This window comes from Anomaloglossus baeobatrachus, chromosome 6, assembly GCF_048569485.1.
Source record: "Anomaloglossus baeobatrachus isolate aAnoBae1 chromosome 6, aAnoBae1.hap1, whole genome shotgun sequence".
NCBI classification, from domain to species: domain Eukaryota; kingdom Metazoa; phylum Chordata; class Amphibia; order Anura; family Aromobatidae; genus Anomaloglossus; species Anomaloglossus baeobatrachus.
Genome location: NC_134358.1, coordinates 535,317,062 through 535,343,284, shown reverse-complemented (window position 1 = coordinate 535,343,284; position 26,223 = coordinate 535,317,062). Strand labels below are relative to the sequence as shown.

At 43.3% G+C, this 26,223-nt stretch overlaps 1 protein-coding gene across 1 annotated transcript in view; it reads left to right on the top strand.

Annotated features, from left to right (window-relative positions):
- Positions 1-26,223, top strand: part of PLXDC2 (plexin domain containing 2) — a 715,905-nt gene that overhangs the window by 381,564 nt on the left and 308,118 nt on the right. The window contains exons 3-4 of the mRNA XM_075315582.1: positions 6,095-6,241; positions 21,751-21,820. Of these exons, the coding sequence (XP_075171697.1) occupies positions 6,095-6,241; positions 21,751-21,820 (217 nt within the window). The remainder of the gene's footprint in view (positions 1-6,094; positions 6,242-21,750; positions 21,821-26,223) is intronic.

The following is a 26,223-nucleotide window of genomic DNA, read 5'->3' as shown; positions in this document are numbered from 1 at the left end:
TGGCGTATTTTTGAATGTGCTTGATGCAAATCAAAACATCCTGTTTGCAACTAGGGCCCAAGTGCTGCCACTGATGGGGTGGGTGTCTGTGTGGCCCAATTTTTGGAAAAAAAGGGAGACTCCGCTTGGAGTAACCCTTGCTTACATTGTTTTTAAAAGAAGCCAAGATGAACAAGTCATGGATCAGCAAAGACTTTATCTACGTACCCCGGTGTCATCCTGGGGACGGATAAGAATGGCGTATTTTTGAATGTGCTTGATGCAAATCAAAACATCCTGTTTGCAACTAGGGCCCAAGTGCTGCCACTGATGGGGTGGGTGTCTGTGTGGCCCAATTTTTGGAAAAAAGGGAGACTCCGCTTGGAGTAACCCTTGCTTGCTGTGTTTTTAAAAGAAGCCAAGATGAACAGAGCTGGGATCAGGAAAGACTTTGCTACCTACCCCGGTGTCATCCTGGGGACGGATAAGAATGGCGTATTTTTGAATGTGCTTGATGCAAATGTAGCTGTGAAGTGTACAACTGGGGCACAAGTGCTGCCACTGAAGGGGTGGGTGTGTGTGTGGCCCAATTTTTGGAAAAAAGGGAGACTCCGCTTGGAGTCACCTTGCGGTGTTTTACATGATTTTAGAAGGGCGTGCCATGCCTATATCTGTGTGTCCTCCTCTTTTTCCTTGTCCAGCTGTTTTGTTTTCGCATGAGTATATGTCCTTGTCACTTTCCAATGTGTTTGAGTTGTTTGTCACCTTTAGGACACCTTTGAGGGTGTTTTCTAGGTGTTTTTCTGTGTTTGTGATTGCCTGCCATTGTTTCCTATGCAGTTCGAGTTCGGTTCGTCGAACGTTCGACGAACCGAACTCGAACGGGAGGTCCGTTCGGCGAACCAACCTCGAGCCGAACCGCGACCGGTTCGCTCATCTCTAGTGCTGAGATAGCAGTGTTATTTAGTCACAATTTAGCTGTATTAATAAATGTATGTTTTGGTAGATTAAGTTAGCTAAATGAAAAATTATCTAGTTGAAAAAATTTAATGTCCGTGTGCTTTTTGGATGTCTGCCCTGTTAGTGAAATTTTCTAGAAGTGGCTCTACCATCAAGCGCCGACCTTGTTTTGTAATATAAATGATTAGACCGTGACATTGAAAAACGGCTGAAGTTGTCCGCTTGTGTACTTCAAGCCTTACTTTTTCTCATTCCAGTTAAACCTATAGAACAATGTAATTATGATTTTCATGGGTCAGGCGATGCATTGTGCTTATTGAATACAGTAGTTATTTGTTTTTACTACTTCTTTGTCATTATTCTGCAAAGTGACCTCACTGGAAATTGGGCACAGAACGGCATTATGTACACCAAAATCTGTTAGGAGGCGTTTGAGAATATTAAATTGTTTCTAGGCAAAATTCCAAGTCTCAAAACCCCTGAATTTGCAATACATTTTGTCTTCTGTGAAAACACCTTTTGGCTTGGATATAGTCTTTTAATTGTATTTCAATGGGATGCAATGTTGTAAATATACAGAAACTTCAATCCTGAAGGAACGAGGAAGAATTCTTGCCAACCGAATACTTTATTGAGTTACGGAACTTTTTCTTAGAATAATGAAGTGGCGTGATATCTGGGAGGAAGGGTGGATCATGATACTACTAAATCTAACTCAAGTGGACTAGAACTGCTGAGAGCTTTTCTTTCAGAATATTATTATTATTATTTATTATTATAGTGCCATTTATTCCATGGCGCTTTAGTTCTGAAGAAGGGGCATACATAATCAAGTGCAATAATCGTGAACATCTCAAGGCACAGACAGGTACAGGAGGAGAGAGGTCCCTGCCTGCGAGGGCTCAAAGTCTACAAGGGATAGGTTAGGATACAGTAGGTGAGGACCCTGCCCATGAGGAATCACAGTCTAGAGGGAATGGGTGAGAATACAGTAGGTGAGGACCCTGCCCACGAGGAATCACAGTCTACAGGAAATAGGTGAAGATACAGTACATGAGGACCCTGCCTGTGAGAAATCACAGTGTACAGGGGATGGGTGAAGATACAGTAGATGAGGACCCTTCCTGTGAGGGCTCAGTCTACAGGGAAGGGTGAGGATACAGTAGGTAAAGAACCTTCTCACGAGGGCTCACAGATTACAGGATGTGTGATAATACAGTAGGTGAGGACCCTGCCCATGAGGGCTTACAGGCTACAGGGAGGGGTGAGTCTCCAGTAGTAAGGACCCTACCAGTGAACGCTCACAGTAGAGGAGGACCCTGCCCACGAGGAATCACAGTCTACAGGGGATGGGTTAGAATACAGTAGATGAGGACCATGCCCACGAGGAATCACAATCTACAGGGAAGGGGTGAGGATACAGTAGGTGAGGGTAGAACGGGTCTTGCAACTCTATGGTGGACTGAAGGTTACTGCAGGTTGTAGGCTTGTCAGAAGAGGTGGGTCTTCAGGTTCTTTTTGAAGGTTTCCACAGTGGGAGAGCGTCTGATGTTTTGGGGTAGAGAGTTCCAGGGGCACAGGAAAAATCCTGAATACGATTGTGGGAAAAGGAGATAGAAGGGGAGTAGAGAAGGAGATCTTGTGAGGATCTGAGGTTGCGTGCAGGTATGTACCGGGAGACTAGGTCACAGATGTATGGGATATAAGTTCTAGTTGGACAAAAATGTGAAGTTACAAATGTAATGTTCTCTTTATTACTTTTTAAAATACCAAGATGTATAGTAATTAAAACGTAATAGAAGTCAAGACAGAGCAGCTCGAATTTTATAAGGTCAAAAAATTAGTGCAATTTCCAAATAAGAAAAGTATGTAGCAGAATAATAGAAAGTGTTAGATAAAGTCTTATGACAATATTTAGTACCGAGGTTCAGTATTTCATTTATGGTTTCCACGTTTATGTCTGTCATTGCCACAAATTGCCAATTTATTTTTTTTATATCATCAGATCAAAGATCAGTTTCAAGGCCAACTAAAGACCACAAAAGTATAAGCTTTAGTTGTGATTGGAAAGAGTCACCCCAAAAAGCCACCAGGCTCTAGCATGAGATCTCCAGACGAATGTTTGTCTACAAACTTTGCCCAAGCTTTGCTTCAAGTCAACAATTTTTTTTTGTTGCATTGAGCACCAAAACCTAGGTAATTTCCTGATAATGTCTTCACCTTAAATATCAGCATATTAATGACCAAGGATAAGACAATTGAACTTCGCTTGAACATCTGCTCTTTAGTGACAGTCCAGATACCCCCATGCACGAGTTAATTGGCCTGGTATGGCAACATTGGCTGGTTCCTGTAATGGTTATAAGCACCTTTCTCCAATTTACATTATTATCAGATGGAATCCATGAAAATCATACTGTATATATGTTTTGCTCTGTGTTCTGTATGATCACTTTGTGAAAAGGAACCAACCCCTTCTCCTTGCACCCCGCACCCATTTTTAAGCTATTTTACTATGTTTTCAAATTTAGTTTATGGAAAATATTACTCATGATTTACCTGTGTGTAACACTCCCAGCCAGTGTAAGGACAGTAAGAGGGATTAGTGGACCCTATGGACCACAAGGGGGACCCAGGTTTACCATTTAGTGAGAGGTGCTTACCTAAGCTCCTGCCGCAAGGCATGCCATTTACCACTCCCAGTGCAGTGACCGGGGACTGTGGCAGCTGCCCACCAGGATTCGGGTACAGACACAGATGTGGGCAGATACAGGTGGGATGACTGAAGCAGACAGGCAGGCAGGTATGGAGGGCATGGCAGGGACAGATAGGTATGGGAAGGCAGGTACAGGTGATTGACACAGGGATAACGGGACAGGAGTTCAGGAGCTGCCAACTAACTAGACAGACTGGCTTACAGGCTAACTAAGGCATTGCACAGGCATCTTTCCTAATGGGAGAGTGCCTTAAATACACAGTATACAATACTATTTCCTGGAAATAGCGCTCTGGCCCTTTAAGAGGAGGGCCGGTGCACTTGTGCATGCCCTAAGCACACTCTCAGGGTACCTGAGCTTCGTGCACAGGCCCCGGGAAGGGAAGGAGGCAGCAGCACATGTGGATGGCCAGGGGAGCGCGGAGCACGACATGACCTGGCCGGGGCGGTGAATAAGTCGGTGTCTCTGCAGGGACACCAGCTCTACAGTATGTATATATTTTTCATCCACATGGCATATTATCAATAAAGTCTAATAGTAGAGATGAACAATTTTGAAGGACCTTTGTTTAGGGGCTAGGTCAGCATTCCTGCCTTGAGTGTGTCACGGGCCACGGCCTGATGAGATCTGGGGGGGATCTGGGATCAGAAGGTCACCGCGTATTGTCAGATCCACTTTAGTGTCCATTCATCATTTACCCTGAGTTGGAGCATAATTCCATCTGGTACAGAAGGGGTTAAGGTTAATTTGTATCCTGCAGTGATCTAACAGGTAGTTGTATCCTCAGCTGCAGCCACTCCCTTCTGCTATGTTTCACTCCTCACTTCTCCCTATGCTGGTTATAGCTCATACCTATGCTGTCCGTGTTGAAGGAGCTTGTCTTTTCATATATGTGTTGTAATTTCTGTTGCAGCTGCGAAGTTCCTGCTAAGGAAATCCAGGAGTGCTTTTTGTTATGTATTTCCTCACCCATTTGTCTTACCTTCCTTGTGTTTTCTTTTGGAGTAACGAGACTACTATCTCATTGGTCTTCACTAGTCAGGGTGAGCTCAGGGCTAGTGAGGGCTTAGGCACGTGACTACACACAAGGGGGAAGGACCTGTCTGGAGACGTTAGGGAGTGCAGGTATCAGCCTCAGGTGAGTCTCTCTGTAGGGCCTTCTGTTACTGCTACTCTGATGTTCCCTATATGTTGTGCCATGCACCGAGAGTCCTCTCATACTGGACGGGACACCTGCAGTGACATTGTGACAATTTGCCACCAGATGGGAGCCCTGCAAACTTCTTCCTACATGCTGGCATCCGTGACTCCTCTTCATTTGAGTAGCCAACCTGGCTTTGTCATGTGTGTGGTACACCAGAATGATGACATCACACCAGTCCGGCTAAACAAAAGGCAAGCCAGGGACTCTAACATGTAGTAGGAGGATTGTGGCCATGGAATACTGACCTAGTCTCTGGAGCAGGGTCCTACAAATCCATTCGCTCATAAGTAGACTCTAGTGGCAGTTGATTTACTCCAAAGTTGTCTGCATTGGGGTTTGTTTTCCTATGGATCTTGATCCTTAAAGAATTTGGAGTTGTGTCAGAACCTGAATCTCCCAGAAGATTCTTTGGTCCTGTGGTGGGCCAGACTGACCTTGGCATAATGGATCTGTACCAGAATTGGGAATATGGTTGACTGAGTAAAAGTTCCGAGTACCTCTGTACGTTGCACGTAGTGCAGCCATCATCTCTACATATACAATATCTCTTTGAGACTTCTACGTTTCGAACCCCAAACCTTGAAATCATTGTTTGCCTTTTATTGTACAAAGCAATTCTTCATGCTCATAATTTTTGACCTTGTACAAAATTTTGAATTTTTAACTTTCGCTTAAGACATCTGAAGATTTTCAGATGCTTCATTTCTTGTTTAATTGCTCCTCAAACCCCTTTCATGCTTTGCCTTTCAGATGTATTATTTAATAGGTTAATTGCATTAAAATCCTTATTCTCATATATCGGTATAAGCTAATTAACCTCAAGTAGATTATCCTTGGAACAATTAATGACATTATTTTCCAGCTATCTTTTCAGAAGTATTAATAATAAATAAATTGCCATAACCTAAATGAAGGGGATATTTGGTAACCCGAGACCAAAATTCATTGTGTTACCTTCCATCAGTCAGGGTTATCATCTTAATATTAGGAAATAATTAAATGATAAGAGATCATATTTGAATACAACAACCGAGAGTGATCTGAATATTTAATGTATCCTTTATGTACAAGGCAATGAGGATTGTGTGTCAACGCCGAAAATTTGTGTTTTATACTAAATTCTGTTTTTGTTTATACATTACGAACTTTATAGAGATTTTTTTTTCTGACTGTGCAAAGTATTATTGATCTTGGAGGAAAACATTTCTTCTAATAAATGTTTTCTGTGTTACAGGAAGACATGGATCACAAGTATTATACGTCCAGAATGTTCGGACCATTGGATTCTGCCAGTCGAGATTTATGGGTCAACATCGATCAAATGGAAAAAGAAAAAGTAAAGATTCATGGGATTCTATCAAATACTCATCGACAAGCAGCTGTAAGTACAAGAAAATACTCACTGTACAACAGGATTGCATTTGATGGATATCGTAATAAATAGACAATCTGCAAATCACCTTATTTAAAAATTATGTTGTCATATTACATAATGCTGCCTGTTGTCAAGTGTAATCCTTCTTTAAGCCTCCTTCACATGTCCATTTTGCATTGTCCGTGGGGAAAATACATATGTGTGTGTGTGTGTCTGTGTGTGTGTTTTACATGTGTTGCCCTGTGCTATCCCTGTGGAATCTGGATAGTACATGGACACCATAAGCTGGTATATTACCTGTCTCCAGAGCTGCTATTACTTCCGGATTCATAGTGAGTTCAGTGAATATGAATGAGGTATAATGAGCGGGCCCTACCCTATCTCTCCTCAACTCTCCCTTCTGCCTCCTGCATCAAACTATGGGGACCCTGTGCCCTCTAGTGAGTAGCTAAGTAACTCCACCTAACTCCACCCTAACCCACCTTTCTATGATAACAAAAGGGCAGGTGTTTGGCTCCTGTCACCCCCTTACATTCCCCCCTCTTTTCCATAGCTGTCCCCGGCTGTGCACCACCTGTAAGAAAAACATGATATCAAACAAAACAATATTTAATAACGATGCAAAATTGTGGGAAAAGAGTCCTCAGGTGGAATTGGGTGGAGCAGGACTGGATGGGCAGAAGAAAACCTTGTGGGGACCGACCGTTCATGGTAAGGGGCAAAAACAGGGCAGAGACAGGAGCGAGGTAAGTATAAAAGTTCTTTAATTTTCTGTAACCTGTGTTTTCTCCGGTACATGTCACACTGATGTCACATGGATCACATCAGCATGTGGTCTGTATGACACCCGTGCTGCTGGAAGAAAACGGACATGTCGCCATGTGGAGCACACGCGTATTCGTGTGAAAACACGAATGTGTGATGAAGCCTATTGGTTTCAATGGGTCTACATGTGTGCATGTCTGTGAAACCTGTGAAAACGAATATGTGAATGAGGCCTTAGCTGGAGAGAAGCCGATATAGATGTCAGGAAGTGTGTGGGAGGCTTTGTCTCCCCATTCCTGCTTTCCTGTCTGTTTCACTCAACACAGATATTTCAGTGAGGCAAGCTTTCAGTTCTGGAAAGGCAATGGGAGGAGTGATGCATGCTGATAATTAAGGAAAAGGAAGTTCCAGCACCTATAGTGCTGGCAGAATGCTCATGAAGTGGTACCGCCTACTCAAAGAGAATGTACAGTGCGGATTAATTTTGCCAGTTCTTTAACATATTGGACTGGGATGTGCACCAGTTTTAACTTTTGTAATTAATGTAAATACTTTTATGTCCAAATATGACAAATGTATTTTAACTTTTTGATTACAACTTTTAATTTTTTAATTAACTTTAATGATAGATATGTATTTTTGGTGCAATTCTGCTGTGGAACACTTAACTCTTTATGGCATTTACCAATTCTATAGAGAGTACACTAATGATCCCCCTGTGGACTGTACTTTATACAATATAACATTACTTGTCGCTGAGAATATGAAGAATACAGTTTCTAGGTATCAGCAGTAGGATCTTTAGATGCCATTAACACCTTCTCAGTGCTTGCAGATTAAAATTTGTGTTTGCTCTACCGGAAAATGAAATACCAGCCCAATGTGCAAACTTAATGTTCAAAAATAAACGTAATGGGACTTAGAATAGTAAGAGTTTGTGAAAGGCAAGCTGTGTGCAATCGCCCGCTCCTAGCATTTCAGGGAGAGCGGATAATGGAAGAATTGGAAACGGCAGGTGATTAAGGTCAGAAACGACTTCCTCATACATTACTGTGTGCTGTGACCTACTAACACCAGAGTAGCCATAATGGCAGCTAAAAGCAAGTTTGTTCCCACTTACTAAAGTACGCCTTTTTATACTGAACAAAAATATAAACTCAACACTTTTGTTTTTGCTCCCATTTTTCTTGAGCTGAACTCCAATATCTAAGACTTTTTCTATGTACATGAAAGGCCTCTTAAATATTGTTCCCAAATTTGTCAAAATCTGTGTCAGTGAGTACTTCTCTGCCCAGATAATCCATCTGTGCCGCCCCCGTGTCAGCAGCCGGGCTGCTCGGATATGGATCCGTGGTGGCTCAAGGGGTCTCCGGGATTCGGAGATGGTTGCTCAGGAAGTGCCGTCGGGTGTGAAGGCGGTCACTTGCATGCTCACTCAGTCCATTAAGCTGACACCGACAACTGGATAAACCAAAGTTCTGGATTCTGCTGCCACTGAGGGGAGCTAGTTCGGGTCCCGTCCCCAATGGTGCTGCCTGGTGATCCGTGACCTGCCTCCTGGCACTAAGTTTACTTCTCTGTTGGTCCCGGTAGTGTGAAACTTACCGGGTCCCGCTCCCCACTATGGCTAAGTGTGGGAGCTTGCTCTCAGGGTTCACACTTGGGATTTTCTGGACTGTTTTAGTGGAAAGTCCTATCCCCCTCGATGCGCTAGTACCCCGATTTTGGAGCGGGTGGAGAGCGGATCTTGAAGGCTTCGTTCTCATCGGGTAAATTGTCAGGTTGTCTGAAGCTATTCCCTGACCTAGGGTCCACGATCCCCATCGTGCCCTGGTCCCAGCCCAGTGATGGTACAAGGCCGCCGGCTGTCCTCCTCGACAGTTCCGTGCCCCTTGTCACGATCCCCTGCTCCTGTAGGCCCAGACCACAGTCTGCTACCTAGACAGTTCCTAGGAGCCCTGCTTCTGACCTCCTCTCTCCTTCGCTTCCAGCACAACACTTTCCTTCTCCTGACACTCCTGACCTCCCCTAACCAACCCCCCAAGTGGGCGATCCTATTCCACTCAGGCCGTCCACTGGTGTGTCTGGTGGGTGTGGTGCAAAGTGTACCTAGGATTTTAATCAGCTGATGTAGGCAGCACCATGTAGTTGGGAACCCATAACCAAGAAGGAGGTGGATATTGCACGGGAGGGCAGATTGTACAATACCATGTGATGACCTGATAGACCAGGGGCGTCACATATCCACCTCACAGGTGTGACATATCAAGATGCTGATTAGACAGCATGATTATTGCACAGGTGTGCCTTAGGCTGGCCAAAATAAAAGGCCACTCTACAATGTGCAGTTTTATCACAGAACAATGCTACCGATGTTGCATGTTTTGGTGGAGAGTGCAGTTGGCTGCTGACTGCAGGAACGTCCACCAGAGCAGTCGCCTGTGAATTGAATGCTTATTACTCTACCATAAGCCGTCACCAAAGGTGTTTGCGAGAATTTGATAAAACATCTAACCGGCTTCACAACCGCAGACCACGTGTAACCGCACCAGCCCAGGACCTCCACATCCACCATACTCACCTCCAAGTTCGTCTGAGACCGGCACCCCAGACAGCGCTGCATAACCAATTTCTGCACAAACTGTCAGAAATGTCTCAAGGACTCTCATCTGCTGCTCATCGTCCTCATCAGGGTCTCCACCTGACCGCAGTTCATCATCGTAATTGACTTGAGTGGTCCTGGCACATTGGAAAGGTGTTCTCTTCCTGGATTTCACTGTACAGGGCAGACTGGCAAATAGCGGTCACATGAAATCCTGACTAGTTTTCTGATCTCATTGGACTCTCCCAATACTGTAAAACTGCACATTTTAGAGTGTCCTTTTATTGTGGCTAGCCTAAGGCACACCTGTGCAATAATCATGCTGGCCAGCCTAAGGCACACCTGTGCAATAATCATGCTGGCCAGCCTAAGGCACACCTGTGTAATAATCATGCCGTCTAATCAGCATCTTGATATGCCACACCTGTGAGGTGGATGGATTATCTCAGTAAAGAAGTAGTCACTAACACAGATTTAGACAATTTTGGGAACAATATTTGAGAGAAAAACAGCTTTTCTGTAAGTAGAAAAAGTCTTGGATCTTTGAAATCCGCTCATGAAAAATGGGAGCAAAAAACCAAAAATGTTGCTTTTATATTTTTTGTTCAGTATATATAGAACTGGTAAGCCTTATATTATTGGCCTGGTCAGTGCTTTGTACAAGGTATGATCTCTTGATTTCGCTGAGGCTCGATTATTTAAAGGAATTTGTCAGAAGCTTTAAGGTCACCCACCTAATTACATTACTGGCTAGGCTAGAACAAGTGTAATCCAGTTATATAATCCCAACCCAAAATACAGATATTGGATCACTGAGAAAGAACTTTGAATCCTGGCTCTGTAAATGAAACTGCAAGTGCACGGAAGGCGGGCAGATTCCCAGCAAGTTAATGATTCTGTTATTCCCATGGGTTTCGATCATATCTCTTCTTGATGACACTGAAAGGACTTGAATCAAGCATATGAGGATTGCTTTAGACTGCCAATAATGCAGAAGATCGATAAACTAGCTGTGAATCAGCCCGCCCTCGGTGCACTTGCAGCGTAATTTACATAAATATTTATCAAAAATTGATTATCCATTTTGTGGCCACTGGCCAGCAAGTTACAGTGCCTACAAGTAGTATTCAACCCCCTGCAGATTTAGCAGGTTTACACATTCGGAATTAACTTGGTATTGTGACATTTGGACTGTAGATCAGCCTGGAAGTGTGAAATGCACTGCAGCAAAAAAGAATGTTATTTCTTTTTTTTTTTATTTTTTTTTTTTAAATTGTGAAAAGTTTATTCAGAGGGTCATTTATTATTCAACCCCTCAAACCACTAGAATTCTGTTTGGTTCCCCTAAAGTATTAAGAAGTATTTCAGGCACAAAGAACAATGAGCTTCACATGTTTGGATTAATTATCTCTTTTTCCAGCCTTTTCTGACTAATTAAGACCCTCCCCAAACTTGTGAACAGCACTCATACTTGGTCAACATTGGAAAGACAAAGGAACATTCCAAGGCCATCAGAGACAAGATCGTGGAGGGTCACAAGGCTGGCAAGGGGTACAAAACCCTTTCCAAGGAGTTGGGCCTACCTGTCTCCACTGTTGGGAGCATCATCCGGAAGTGGAAGGCTTATGGAACTACTGTTAGCCTTCCACGGCCTGGACAGCTTTTGAAAGTTTCCACCCGTGCCGAGGCCAGGCTTGTCCGAAGAGTCAAGGCTAACCCAAGGACAACAAGGAAGGAGCTCCGGGAAGATCTCATGGCAGTGGGGACATTGGTTTCAGTCAATACCATAAGTAACGTACTCCACCGCAATGGTCTCCGTTCCAGACGAGCCCGTAAGGTACCTTTACTTTCAAAGCGTCATGTCAAGGCTCGTCTACAGTTTGCTCATGATCACTTGGAGGACTCTGAGACAGACTGGTTCAAGGTTCTCTGGTCTGATGAGACCAAGATCGAGATCTTTGGTGCCAACCACACACGTGACGTTTGGAGACTGGATGGCACTGCATACGACCCCAAGAATACCATCCCTACAGTCAAGCATGGTGGTGGCAGCATCATGCTGTGGGGCTGTTTCTTAGCCAAGGGGCCTGGCCATCTGGTCCGCATCCATGGGAAGATGGATAGCACGGCCTACCTGGAGATTTTGGCCAAGAACCTCCGCTCCTCCATCAAGGATCTTAAGATGGGTCGTCATTTCATCTTCCAACAAGACAACGACCCAAAGCACACAGCCAAGAAAACCAAGGCCTGGTTCAAGAGGGAAAAAATCAAGGTGTTGCAGTGGCCTGGTCAGTCTCCTGACCTTAACCCAATTGAAAACTTGTAGAAGGAGCTCTAGATTAAAGTCCACATGAGACACCCAAAGAACCTAGATAACTTGGAGAAGATCTGCATGGAGGAGTGGGCCAAGATAACTCCAGAGACCTGTGCCGGCCTGATCAGGTCTTATAAAAGACGATTATTAGCTGTAATTGCAAACGAGGGTTATTCCACAAAATATTAAACCTAGGGGTTGAATAATAATTGACCCACACTTTTATGTTGAAAATGTATTAAAATTTAACTGAGCAACAGAACTTGTTGGTTTGTAAGATTTATGCATCTGTTAATAAATCCTGCTCTTGTTTGAAGTTTGCAGGCTCTAACTTATTTGCATCTTATCAAACCTGCTAAATCTGCAGGGGGTTGAATACTACTTGTAGGCACTGTATGTTTGAATTTGTATTTCAGTAATTTTCTAACAAGTTCCAAAGTTTAGAAAACCCATCCTCATGGCGGATCAGTAATCATTAATTAATGACGGAGGGTTGACCTGTTCAGGATCCTTATCTCTTGAAAGAGTGCTCAGTTTTTAGATTATGTCTCCCTCTGCGTTATTACATTGATTTGAATGGACACTGTGCGATACATAACTTTTCCTTTTGTAAGGAAATTAAAATCTCATTGCAATGTTTCCCTATAGATTAGTGATCAGTTTAATTACAAAACTTCCACCTTTGAAATGCTCAGATCCAAGTCATCAGGGGGGTCCAGTGAGCCTGTAACCATCACCACTTACTAGTGCTGCTGTAACCACTCCCTTGCACTTTGATTGACAGCCTGCCCTGCCACATACATGTGCACACTCTGTGCAGAACATGCTGTCAATCATTGTGTTGATTATGTCTCTCTTGATATTTTGCAGTGTGGGACCAATTCATAGCAAACTTTATACCTACCAGCCAAAACATTAGGACTGATAAATGAAGAGAATAATATTTATTTGACGGTGGTAGATAATAATGGATAGGATATATAGGTAACAAGTAAACAGTCAATTAAACTGGAAACCTTGGGTCCTGGTATCATGTGGATATGACACATACCACCTACATTGCACAGACTCAATGACAGTGGGATTTTCTAATGGCAGATAATGTCCCTGCCACACTGCAATAATTAATCTAATGCACGCGACAACTCTCGTTGGCTGCAGGCTTCTTTATTTAGGCTGGTAGGGCCCAATAACCTTGGACCTCCCCAACCTGAGAATACCAGCCCCAGCTGTTGGCTTTATCATGGTTGGGTATCAAAATTGGTATATCAAAACTCACAGTGTTTTATAAAATTATTAATTTAATTAAAAAAAAAGCAAGGGGACCCTCTTATTTTGATACACAGGCAAGATAAGCACACAGCTGAGGGCTGCAGCCCATAGCCGTATACTTTATCTGTGCTGTGTGCCATAATATGGCCAATTTTTTGTATTTATTTATTTATACAGCATCTGTGATAGGTTCAAGTCAGACACGCTGTCACATAGGGTGAGGGCGTGGTCTGAATGCAACCAATCATAGATGCTGGGACTGCCACTGGCGGGGGAAGCAGTACATATGCATGAGGGTAATGAGTGGGCCTGGAAGTAGTGTTACAGCCTAATAATATGGAGCCTGCACTAATCCCCCTAGCCCTTTCTACCACTATGTTAAAACTCATTTTTAGGGTCCCTATAGACTTATATGGGGATTGGCATCTGGCCAGATATCCGGAATTCATTTTGGGCCCGAACCATTTTTTTGTTTTACATCCATTTGATCCACTGATTCCGTATATCTGTGGGTTCGCCCATAACTAGTGTTAACAACATAATAAATGAGTCTTTCTTCACTAATCCAATCCCCCACTGATCCTTCACATCTGATCTCATGGTCCTTATCAGTCCAAGAGCGATGATCTGACCCACACCCATCACTTAGTTGTCAATCAACCAGTAATCATCCATACATGAATGATGGTCATGTTGTGTTCTAATAGACCAGTGTGACCATGTTTTTTGGAGGATCCTCTGGAATATCACTGGGGCAATCCGGCTCTTGCATACTGAGTAAAACAGCTGTTCATATAGAGAAACTGCAGAAATAATATAATAACCGTTCATTATTTCCATAAAAGTTTACTACTAGTTGATGAATATTGGTAGGCTCATATGCTTTAGAACCTAACACAAATCTTTCGAAGACATTTTATGCTTTTTTTTTTATTTAATCATTATAACATTTAGTTGCCTTTTTAGCCATTTTAAATATTTAGAGGCCGTAACGTTACAACTAATTGCATTCTGTTCCATGCATAATCTTCCGACATTCAGCAATAAGTTATAAAGACCATGCAGAATCATTGTCTTTACAAAGTAGATTTCCCTAAGATCGGCCCCAAGTTATAAACCTTTGTAATTTTTGAATTTTCCAATGAATGTGGACCCTACAAATCCCCTCGGTACAGACGATATGCCTATATCTGTTCCATGTGGTTTGGATTCTTTGGCAAAACCTATAAAAATGATTCCATTCTTTTCATCCAGAACTAAGTAATGGAAGGAGATTAGTGCTGAGCGAGCACTAACTGATCGACTGCTCGTTACTCAAATTGTGCAGGTCGGACTCACAGACGGGCTCGATTTAAAAAACGAGTACAATGAAAGTTCATGGGAAACTCAAGTATTTTTTCAACAGACCCTAACAGGAGGGCTGGGGAGGGGGGAGGGGTAGAAAATCACTGAAATGAAATGGGGACTCATCTCTGATTCCCAGATTGCTGCTGGGAACAAAATAAATAAATAAATAATGTGGGGTTCTCCCCACTTTTGATAACCAGCCAAGGCAAAGCAGACAGCTGAGGGCAGATATCAGGCTGGGAAGGTCCATTGTTATTGGGCCCTTCCCAGCCTAAAAATAGCAACCTAAAGCCGCTCCAAAAAATTATTACCCCGATTGCCACCGCACTAGGGCAGTCGGGAAGAGTTGGGAATGATGCACCAATTCTGGGGTAGTTGCGGGCTGGTATTTTTAGGCTGGGAAGGACCAAATAATCATGGACCTTCCCATCTTGATAATATCAGCCTACAGCTGTCTGCTTTACCTTGTTATCAAAAATAGGGTGGAGCCCATGCCATTTGTTAAAATTATTTATAAGGTTCAAGAAGGCTAAAAACACCCTTTAGTGACGTAAATAAGGCACTGAAGTGTGCAAGTATACAAACCCTGCTCTAAACTAAGCTTTCTCTCTTACATCAGCTCTCCCTGAACTGCTTCCATAGGATAGTGTGTCAAGCGTCGCACCCTCGAGTCTCATATAAGATGTGATGCTGCCGGCCAATCACAGTAATGCCTGTAGCCAACATGGCTACAGCATTACTGTGTATGGTAGGGAATGCCTGCATGTTGATTGGCTGTCTAACAGCTGAAAAACATGTGGGTGGAAACTCGACCATGGTGTCAAGCACCAGCAATACATCACTAATGGAGATGAAACAAAATTGAGAACAGGTAATGGGGAGGATTCAGTCCTGCCCTCTGCACATGTCAAAGAGAATGCTCACTGACTCCAACATAATAACCAAACGAAGCTCATTAGCCCCTAGATTAAGTTTTAGCATTGTTATTATAGCATTTTGTGTAAATGTTATTTGCATACTTTATTATATTGTTTAGGCTTTATATACTACTCATTAAGGAGAAAAGTCAATAAAGAACTGAGCAAGGCTTGGCTACAATATAGCATTATTTCAAGAACTGGATGAAAAGTGTTTCTTCATGGTCCTGTATTTTTATAGGGAAGGTGCGGAAGCAGGGAATCTGCAAGTGACAGCCAGGTGCAAAGCAGACACTAAAGGGGGCTTTACACGCTGCGACATCGCTAATGCGGAGTCGTTGGGGTCACGGAATTTGTGACGCACATCCGGCCGCATTAGCGATGTTGCTGCGTGTGACACCGATGAGCGATTTTGCATCGTCGCAAAAACGTGCAAAATCGCTCATCGGTGACATGGGGGTCCATTCTCGATTATCGTTACTGCAGCAGTAACGATGTAGTTCGTTGCTCCTGCGGCAGCACACATCGCTATGTGTGACGCCGCAGGAACGAGGAACCTCTCCTTACCTGCCTCCCGGCCGCTATGAGGAAGGAAGGAGGTGGGCGGGATGTTCCGGCCACTCATCTCCGCCCTTCCGCTTCTATTGGGCGGCCGCTCAGTGACGTCGCTGTGATGCCGCATGGACCGCCCCCTTAGAAAGGAGGCGGTTTGCCGGTCACAGCGACGTCGCCGGGCAGGTAAGTATGTGTGACGGGTCTGCGCGATGTTGTGCGGCACGGGCAGCGATTTGCCCGTGTCACACAACAGATGGGGGCTGGTACCCACACTAGCGATATCGGGACCGATATCGCAGCGTGTAAAGTAGCCTTAAGGCTATGTGCACACAGAGATTTTTTAAGCGTTTTTGGAGCAGGTCCAATGAAAAAAATGCTTAAAAGATCACTCAAAAATTAATTATTTTAGACTCTTCCTATTTTTTTCTATTATAAAAACACTTTGCTGAACTTATGTTCCCCTTTTGAGTGGTTTTCTTCTCCTGGCATTAAGTTTTTTTTGCTGTGTTTCTGGAACAGAAACTTTAAGATTTTGAAAAATGTTGCATTTTTGAGAATTTGGAGTATTTCCATTTAGTTATCACAGTTTCCATTCAGTCTCCACACAGTTTCCATTCAGTGTTCGCACAGTTTCCATTCAGTCTGCGCATAATTTTCATTCAGTCTCCGTACAGTTTCCATTCGGTCTCCGCAGTTTTCATTCAGTGTCCACACTATTTCCATTCAGTCTCCGCACAGTTTTCATTCAGTCTCTACACAGTTTCCATTCAGTGTCCGCACTATTTCCATTCAGTGTCTGCACTGTTTCCATTCAGTCTCCGCATAGTTTCCATTCATCCTCCATACAGTTTCCATTCAGTCTCCGCACAGTTTCCATTCAGTCTCCGCATAGCTTTCATTCAGTCTCCGCACGGTGTCCATTCAGTCTCTGCACAGTTTCTGCTCTAAATACATCTTCAAAAACTCTGTGTGCATATAGTCTTTATCAGTCTTTAAAAACTGTTGGTGGGAAGAAAAATTTAAATGCATGTACCTTCTCTGAAGCATCTCCTGATGAAAAATGCTCTAAACTAGGCACTGTCCGATTAAAATGGATCCAAAGGAAAGTGCAGTCCTGCACTACATGTGCGTACCTGTCACACTTGGGCTCACTGGTAGGTAGGGAAAACACAGCACCGGTTGTCAAAACGGATTCCGGATCAGCGTGCAGGTCAAATAGGAGCAGCCAGTTCCAACGATCCACATAGAAGAAGAATAAGACCGCACCAATGCTGATACTTTTTTTCCGGTAATTCTTTATTCCATATACAAGGTTAAAAGGTGTATAGCAGTCAGCGGGTGGAGGAGACCTGGATGCGGCCCCTCGCTGCGGACGACGGCCGTTTCGCCTGTAATTAGGCTTCCACGGGTCCACATGTGGGGTAAGATCAGCTCTCCTTAAATAGGATAGCGCATCCAGGTGACCTCCCCGCACATAAAAAATGCAAGTGAAGTGTATAATACAATAAAAGGTACTTTGTATCAACACATAACGTACCATTAATTAAAAACAAAATTGTGAGCAAACCAGAATAGGACAATCTACAGAAATATAAATTGCAATGATACTCACAGAATAAATTCATACATAATTAATATACATGATAAGGATTACTCAAACCCATCTATGTATTGATCTTTTATATATGTTAATTTTTTGGGATATCTTTTATACGTTACTAATAGTCCCATTAATCTTCAAACATATGTACTCATTTAACCATGATAATATTCCTGCGGCAAAAAACCTCTCTGTTACAAGAAAACTGATAAATCATTGCGGTCATTCATTCCCAATGCCCCTTGTGCTCCATATTTTATAATTAATTTTGCCTCCATCTGCAACAATAATTTTTGATGGTCCCCTCCTTGTGATGGAAGTGAGACCCTTTCTAAACCGGCAAAATTAAGGGTATCAGGGCAGCTATTGTGCGATTCTCGTATGTGTTCTATCAATCTAGGGGATCCCTTGCCTGTCACTATTGAGTTATAATGCTCCCTAAACCGAATATATAGGCAATTAAAAGACTGCAAAAAAATGCTTCAGGAAAAATAACAAAACACTAAAAAACTTTTCAAAACCACTCCAACAAATAATAAACTCCCCAAAGGAGGGTTTTCTAAAATGTTTTACTTGAAAACGCATCATTTTTTATAACCTAAAAAACAAAACTCCATATGCATATACCTAATACTGTCATGTTTCCACTGTGCAGCCTTCCAGTCATCTTAAGCTGGGGTCACACATAGCGACAGCGACAACGACGTCGCTGTTACGTCACCATTTTCTGTGACGTAACAGCGACCTTGTAAGTCGCTGTTATGATCGCTGCTTAGCTGTCAAACACAGCGATGCAGCAGCGATCATAACGTCTCTGTGCTACATGTGCAGAGAGCAGGGAGCCGCGCTTAGCGTTGGCTCCTTGCTCTCCTAGGTACAGTACACATCGGGTTAATTACCCGATGTGTGATGCAGCTACATGTCACAGTGCAGAGAGCAGGGAGCCGCGCACACTGCTTAGCGCTGGCTTCCTGCTCTCCTTGCTACAGTATACATCGGGTTAATTACCCGATGTGTACTGCAGCCACATGTGCACAGAGCAGGAGCCGGCGCTGGCAGCAAGAGCGGAGGCTGGTAACGAAGGTAAATATCGGGTAACCAGGGAAAGGTCTTCCCTTGGTTACCCGATGTTTACCCTGGTTACAGCTTACCGCAGCTGCCAGACGCCGGCTCCTGCTCCATGCTCGCTTCATTTCGTCGCTCTCTCGCTGTCACACACAGCGATGTGTGTGTCACAGCGGGAGAGTGACGACCAAAAAATGAAGCAGGACATTCAGCAACGACCGGCGACCTCACAGCAGGGGCCAGGTCGTTGCTTGATGTCACACACAGCGACAGCGACGGGACGTCGCTGCAACGTCACAGAAAATGGTGACGTAGCAGCGACGTCGTTGTCGTTGTCGCTGTGTGTGACACCAGCTTTAGTTGTGACCTACGTTTTCTCCTGTTATCACCTCCCTATACAAATAAGAATGGATATTGACTGGGGATCAGTATCAGATTTAATCACCTCCTGCATTTTTTAAGGCCATTTGTCAACCAGTGACAATTAGTCATGTCTAAGGCTTTTTTCACATTGCGTTTTTCCCTACGTCCACAGGTCCCGTCGGAGGATCCGTCTGAACCGCCCCTCCCCCACTCTGCAAAGCATGTTCCGGACGCATGCGCCCGGCAGGGCCATTCACTGTAATGGAGCGCACTGCGTTAGCGTGTGCTCTGTTTTGTGCCATTTTTGCACATATACGTTTTCTGCAGGCGGACACTAGAACGTAGGTGGTCTACATTCGGGTGTCCGTCTGCAGAAAATGTATATGTGCAAAAATGGCACAAAACAGAGCACACGCTAACGCAGTGCGCTCCATTACAGTGAATGGCCCTGCTGGGCGCATCCGGAACACGCTTTGCAGAGTGGGGGAGGGGCGGTTCGGACAGATCCTCCGACGGGACCTGTGGACGTAGGGAAAAACTCAATGTGAAAAAAGCCTAATTTTCAAGATTTTTGTTTTTTTTTACAAAATATTGTGCTTTAATGCACATTTGAACAAATGTGCCCATAATTATAAAGCATTGTGAGCATTGTGATAATTTGTCAGCTTCCACTTTCAGCAAATTTCTGGGGATATGATATATTGCCCTTTTTTCTTTCTTTCTTTTTTTTTTTTTTGTTAAAACTGTGGAAATTGTCCATAACCTCGTGGCTGCAAAAAGTTTCAACATGTAAATAATTCCAGGTTGATTTTTTTGGACTAAGTTACTTTTTTGAACATTTTTCCTGTCTGCTACAAAATGAATGCTGTGATTTGCTGTCAGAAGTCCGTGATTTATATGTCTCCTGGAATAGGAGGTATAACATCTGTTAGGTTCTAACGTTGTAAGTGAACAGCTGGAAAGTCACATGATGATCAGTCATCTTTATACACTACTTCTACATTTTATGATTTTCGCATCCCTTTGTGATCTGCTTTAGACTTGCACATTAATTAGCACAATCATCCATGATATGCAATAAAATAATGGTATGGTTTTCATAAATCTCACTGCAGTTTTATTCTTTTTCTATGGGAGAAAAAGTTGCACGACACCCTGCGACCATAGCAAAAACTCAGACCCAACATCCAGGGATTTTGTTTCCTATCGGACAACATTGCAGTGGTGACATAAGCTGTAATAGTGTTGTAGTTTTACTATGCTGGCCATAAGGTGGCCATACACATTTAATAAAATTACTTTGATGGTTGAATGATTATTGCACAAACGATCATCCTATATGCTCCCATACACATTTCCGTCAATAAATGCAATACTATGCTGGTATAGTCACTCAACCTCATCATACAGGTTCAATAACATTAACGATGAACAAAACTCTTTCCTATAATATTCTTTCAGTAAAAGATTGTTAGTAGAAACCCATTTGGGTTTTTGGGATTTCCGTCCTGGTAAGTTTTCTGGGTGGTATGGGTGGTGGGGACTTTGTCATCAGAGCCAGGACAGGAGGAAGGGCCAGGTCAGGGGCCTGGACCTCCCTACCTTTCAGGGTACCTCCGGGTGTGAGAGTGAGCTCAGGGACCCCAGTCTTAGGGTCTGCATAGGGTTTCCTGTGTCTCCTGGCCATCTATTACACACCCTACGTTTTAAGCGTACCTCCGGGTGTGAGAGTGAGCTCAGGGATACCAGTCTTAGGGTCTACATAGGGTTTCCTGTGTCCCTTGGCCATCCATTACACACCCTACCTTTTAAGGGTACATCTGGGTGTGAGAGTGAGCACAGGGACCCCAGTCGTAGGGTCTACATAGGGTTTCCTGTGTCCCCTGGCCATCCATTACACACCCTACCTTTTAAGGGTACATCTGGGTGTGAGAGTGAGCACAGGGACCCCAGTCTTAGGGTCTGCATAGGGTTTCCTGTGTCCCCTGGCCATCCATTACACACCCTACCTTTTAAGGTTACCTCTGGGTGTGAGAGTGATCTAATGGACCCCAGTCTTTGGTCTGCATAGGGTTTCCAGTGTCTCCTGGCCATCCATTACACACCCTACCTTTTAAGGTTACCTCTGGGTGTGAGAGTGATCTAATGGACCCCAGTCTTCGATTTGCATAGGGTTTCCAGTGTCTCCTGGCCATCCATTACACACACTAACTTTTAAAGGCACCTCCGGGTGTGAGAGTGAGCTCACGGAGCCCAGTCTTAGGGTCTGCATAGGGTTTCTTGTGTGCCCTGGCCATCCATTACACACCCGTCCTTGACAAGTAGTTTTCCTTCCAACAAACATTGCAGTTCTTCTAACACCATCCTTCCATATTCTCTTAGTATGATCCATCGAAACGCAACATTTGAGATGACAATGTGCAATACGAGTGAATTTGCTTTTCCCAGACATAAAGGTTAAACTATTTTGATGATAGGGGGAAAAAATGTGTTCGGAGTATACTAAGCACTTCCTTTTACAGAAATTCTCTTTCTATTACATCGGCAGCATTGTTTCCACGGCAACAGCTTGAAAGTGAATGTTATTAGAAGCTAACGTGAAGTAGTGTATGGAGTATAATGAATAAAACACTCTTTGGCATGAAACTTTAATTCAGTATTTCTCTCTGTACAAAAAAGTGACTTATACTCCTATCATTGTCCCTTCCCTTACAGAGAGTGAACCTGTCCTTTGATTTTCCATTCTACGGCCATTTCCTACGTGAAATTACAGTGGCAACTGGAGGTAAGTACCACTACACTTATCAACTCCAAGAAATTGTGTATGGATTTCCTCCCGTCTCGGAATCAAATAATATACCTACGATGCCTGGAAAGTAAACAATGGAAGGAGTCGGATACTTTAGAAAGCCATTTACCGGAGACGTTAGGAGTTCAAACCTGGGGAGAATAATTCTCATGCCTCATGATAGTCAAATGATTGAAGCCTTTTAAGCAGAAAATTCATTTTTTCATGGTTTTCTACTGATGATTATATTTTCCTCTCCTATGCTTTCTGGATATTTCCTAGGGAACCCTGAGCTCATCCAGTGTGTGACAAAATTTGATTCGCAGGCTCTGTTGTCTTATAGAAGCAATCAGCCCTTTCAAGAATTATGTGACTTATAAAGCTATCTATCCATCTATCTGTTCATCCATCTATCTATCTATTCATCCTTCTAAATATCAGGGCCATGGGTCCCAACGCAAAGGTATGAATTGGGGCCCTCATGGGCATCTGGCTGCTCTTGAAAAAACCATAAGGTTCTCACAATTGAGTCATAGGGACCCAATGGAGGTTACGAAGCCCCATCTAACACCTTAGATGCCTTGGAGAACTTCAACTTATGTTCTTAGTAGTGTAAAATTCCGCAAAGTTCTCAAAATTGTTTCAATAGGTGACAAAAGATGGTAGTCTGGGCGCTGCATGTCACTCAGTGCCCAAACTACCGTCTTTTTTCACCTATTGAAATAATCCAAGTAAGCGCCCATATCCTGTGGGAGCTGACGGTTGGTGCGGCAGCAATATCTAGACACACAGATACTTCTTTCTGCCTCCTGGAATCAAGTTCCCAGCTTAACAGATGATCAGGCCGGCACAGAGCCCTCGTTAAGCCCGGTGTATTGGAGAAGCACTCGCTTCTCCACTTACCCTCTTCCTGGTCAATCCTTCTTCAGCACACTACTACTGTGGTACTGGGGATCGGAAGAGATCGGCGGTGTCTGTTTTAAAATCCTGCCTTAATCGGAATTGTGCCGGCTGCACAGCACTAGCAGGTGAGTGGCGCCTCTCTCACCTCTGCTAATCCTACATATACAAGGTTCACACAGGAACACCTTCTTTTTTTATGTCTATCCTGTACTTAAGATGACTACTGATGACCAAACCTAAAGATTTCACATGAGAAAGCTATTGGAGATTGATGGACGGGTCTTGTCACATTCTCCTCATTTTGATAGCAGGCTACATTAAGAAGTAGGGGATATTTCACAAAGTCGGTACATGACAATTGTCTCTGAATTATATCTATATATTAATAAGCGCCTCAAAATAATCTCATATTTTAAAAAAAGGAAAAAAGAGAACGTAAGTCATTAATCACTAGGTTATATGTAAAAAAAAGTGCTTACCCTAATCCACCTTTAGTTTCCTCAAGTTCCTGTCTTCCGGAGCACACCGCTCCCCGGCCTACTGACCTCCTGCTTGCTGGGGGTGGTGTTCTCCTGAAGATTGACAGTTCGGTCCAGTAGCAAGGTTGAGATGCTATTATGAGGTGCCACATTCTGACATCGCCAGCAAAGTGAGCTTTGGAGAAGAAGAGTAGGGGGACTGAAACTAGCTGGATTTAGCAATTTGGCCAACTTCAGAGCAGTTCTTTCAAGATGTATAGCATCTGAGGTTGCTCTTAACCTTGGCTATGAACAGAATGGAGAGAATTTTTAATAAGGGGTAAAATTGCAAAAGACGAGAACCCCTTTAAATCTTCTGCCAGGACTGATAACATCTTCAAGTTTAGCTTTCTCAAGCAGCGTGACGTCGGTCTGTACATTGAGCAAGAGACTCGGGATGAAACCAGTGGTCAGAGCAGAAATCGAAGAAGTGACTGGTTGTTTAGCAAATGGACATGACAGCCACTTGCTAGAATTCGCACCACCATTTCTGTGCTTTTTCCTTCATGAATATGTTGCGTGGGTGAATAAGATATATGACAGCCTGGGACCGGGTTATTGGAGCTCTGAACTGGACTTAAACCCATGAACCGCAATCATAACATATTTAGCAGTACATCAGCATATACATCACGTACAGTAGTCATAAGATGAGGAATTTGGCCTTTTAGCCCCTTTCGGTTGCATTTCCTGGGAACGTGTCCATCTTGCCTGCAGGTAATCTGTACATCTATAAATACCATGAGCACAATGAAAAGTGCTTGAATAGGTTTGCAATGTACAGAAAGAAACAGATGGCTGGAGCATGCTGTATAATAATGAAGATGTGCCGAGGAAATATCTCAGCGAGGTGGAATTCAGAACATGTGCACTAATTTGTTTTACGTTTGTATCGTTTGTCATTGGGATAATTGTCAAATCAGCGCGGAAATTAAAGAGGACCTGACGCTTGCTTTTTCTTCTGTTGTTCAAATCTGGGTGTGTCTTATAGTTTGAAAAATACGACACATATTAAGGACTCGATCGATCATTTCTGGTTTTCTTGAAGTCACTTTTTTCTTTTTTTGTCTTGTGAAATTCATTGACGTTTTGTTGCTCTAAATCCTTCAAAATCGGAAACGTGGTTCATGAGTTTTGGGCAAAGTTGAAAATGCTCTTAATTTTCTGTCTTTGACCTTTTTTTTTACTTTTTAACGCATGTTCGGCTAAATGTCACAACATCTGAGAGCGACAAACTTCAACAATGACGAGCGTTAAAGAGGTGGATCACTACTTCGTTTTCCAAGTAACATCGATATGACTTTGAATAACAAGGCTTCTCTCAAATACCTTGTGTTGGCAATAGTGCCTGTGAGCAGTGCTTTTGAGGTTCGCTCATCCCCATCACCTGACCCCAGGTTCTGTGACCTCCTGATGTTTGGGGATGTCACGTCAAGTTCCAGTTGACGTGACATCACCGAAGCAGGCCCTAGGCTTCCGTGAGTTACTGGGTGGTATTTCACCACTCGTCACAGCCCAGTCCCACAGCCCATTCACTCAGGAAGACTGGGGCCGGCCACAGTGATGTCAGGTCAACTGGAAGTTGATGTGACATCACCAGACATCAGAGGTCACGGAGCCCGGGGGTCGTGCGATGTGGATGAGTGGACTGCAATAGCATTGAAGGAGGGAGCAGGGAGACGCTGGGCTGCGACGAGCGGTGAAACTTCACCCACAGCCCAGTCACTTAGGAAGACTGGGGCCGGCCGCAGTGATGTCAGGTCAACTGAAAGTTGACCTGACATCACCGGACATCATAGGTCACGGATCCCGGGGGGGGGGTCACGCGATGTGGATGAGTGGACCACAATAGCGCCGCTCACAGACACTATTGCCAATACAAGGTATTTGAGAGAAGCCTTGTTTCTCAACGTTATATCGATGTGGCTTGGAAAACTAAGTAGTGAACCACCCCTTTAAGAAAAATAAGCGAACACAAACTAAAAAAAGGCACAAATTAAAAGAAGGTGCAAATTGAAAAACATTAAAAATGTTAAAAAAAGGTGCAAGTATGAATCGAAGTCTTTTCGTCATATAGTTGATAACTGGTTCCAGTCACTTTTGTAAATTTTGCTTAGCTGTAGTAGATCAATGTCTAAAATTTGGATTTGCTGTCAATGTGATTTGTTATTTTTCTACAGTTATGATGTACTGTATATAAAAATGTGTTCTTCCCTATCTTATCTGGAGATATTGAAAAGTAGTTGGTGAGAAATAAACAGCTTTGAAAAAAGTTATGTTTTCGAGATGCTCTGTTGGGAGATGTTTATGCTATATGTTGCTTTTCTGTCTAGGGTTTTCCTAGCTTATCTCAATATTTTCATAGATTCTGTGGTAGGATGGGCAATGAGCTATCATATACTGCTTTTGCCAACTAACTCAACGTGAATGCAATGGCCTCACTTTTAAAGGGATGGTGTCACAAAGTTTCTAATACCGATTCTGAGAGCAGCATAATATAGAGATGGAGATTACAGAGATGTGTCACTTACTGGGCTGCTTATTCTAGTTTTGATAAAAACACTTTTATCAGCAGGATATTATCATTACAGGACAAGTAAACCTGATACCAGATAGCCCTCCACATTCATGAGCTTGGTATAACCCCATCCTCTCAAAATTTATTGGCAGCTTTCTGACTATGCACGTTGTACCCAGAAAGCAGCCAATCAGCGGCATGGGTGGGGTTATAGAGAGCTCAGCATTCATAAAACTGCTAGATCTGCAGTAGATACAACAGATTTTATCAAAACTGCAGCAAGCAGCCCAGTAAGTGATACGTCACTGGAAATAACAATGCCCCTACATCACGTTGTTCTCATATGAGGTAGAATTAATCTTGTGACAGGTTCCCTTGAAGAACAAACCATTTTGGAGGCCATTGTTTGGGTGAAGTAGTCATGGATTGTTAGACAAGACTATATCACTTCCTGTACTGGT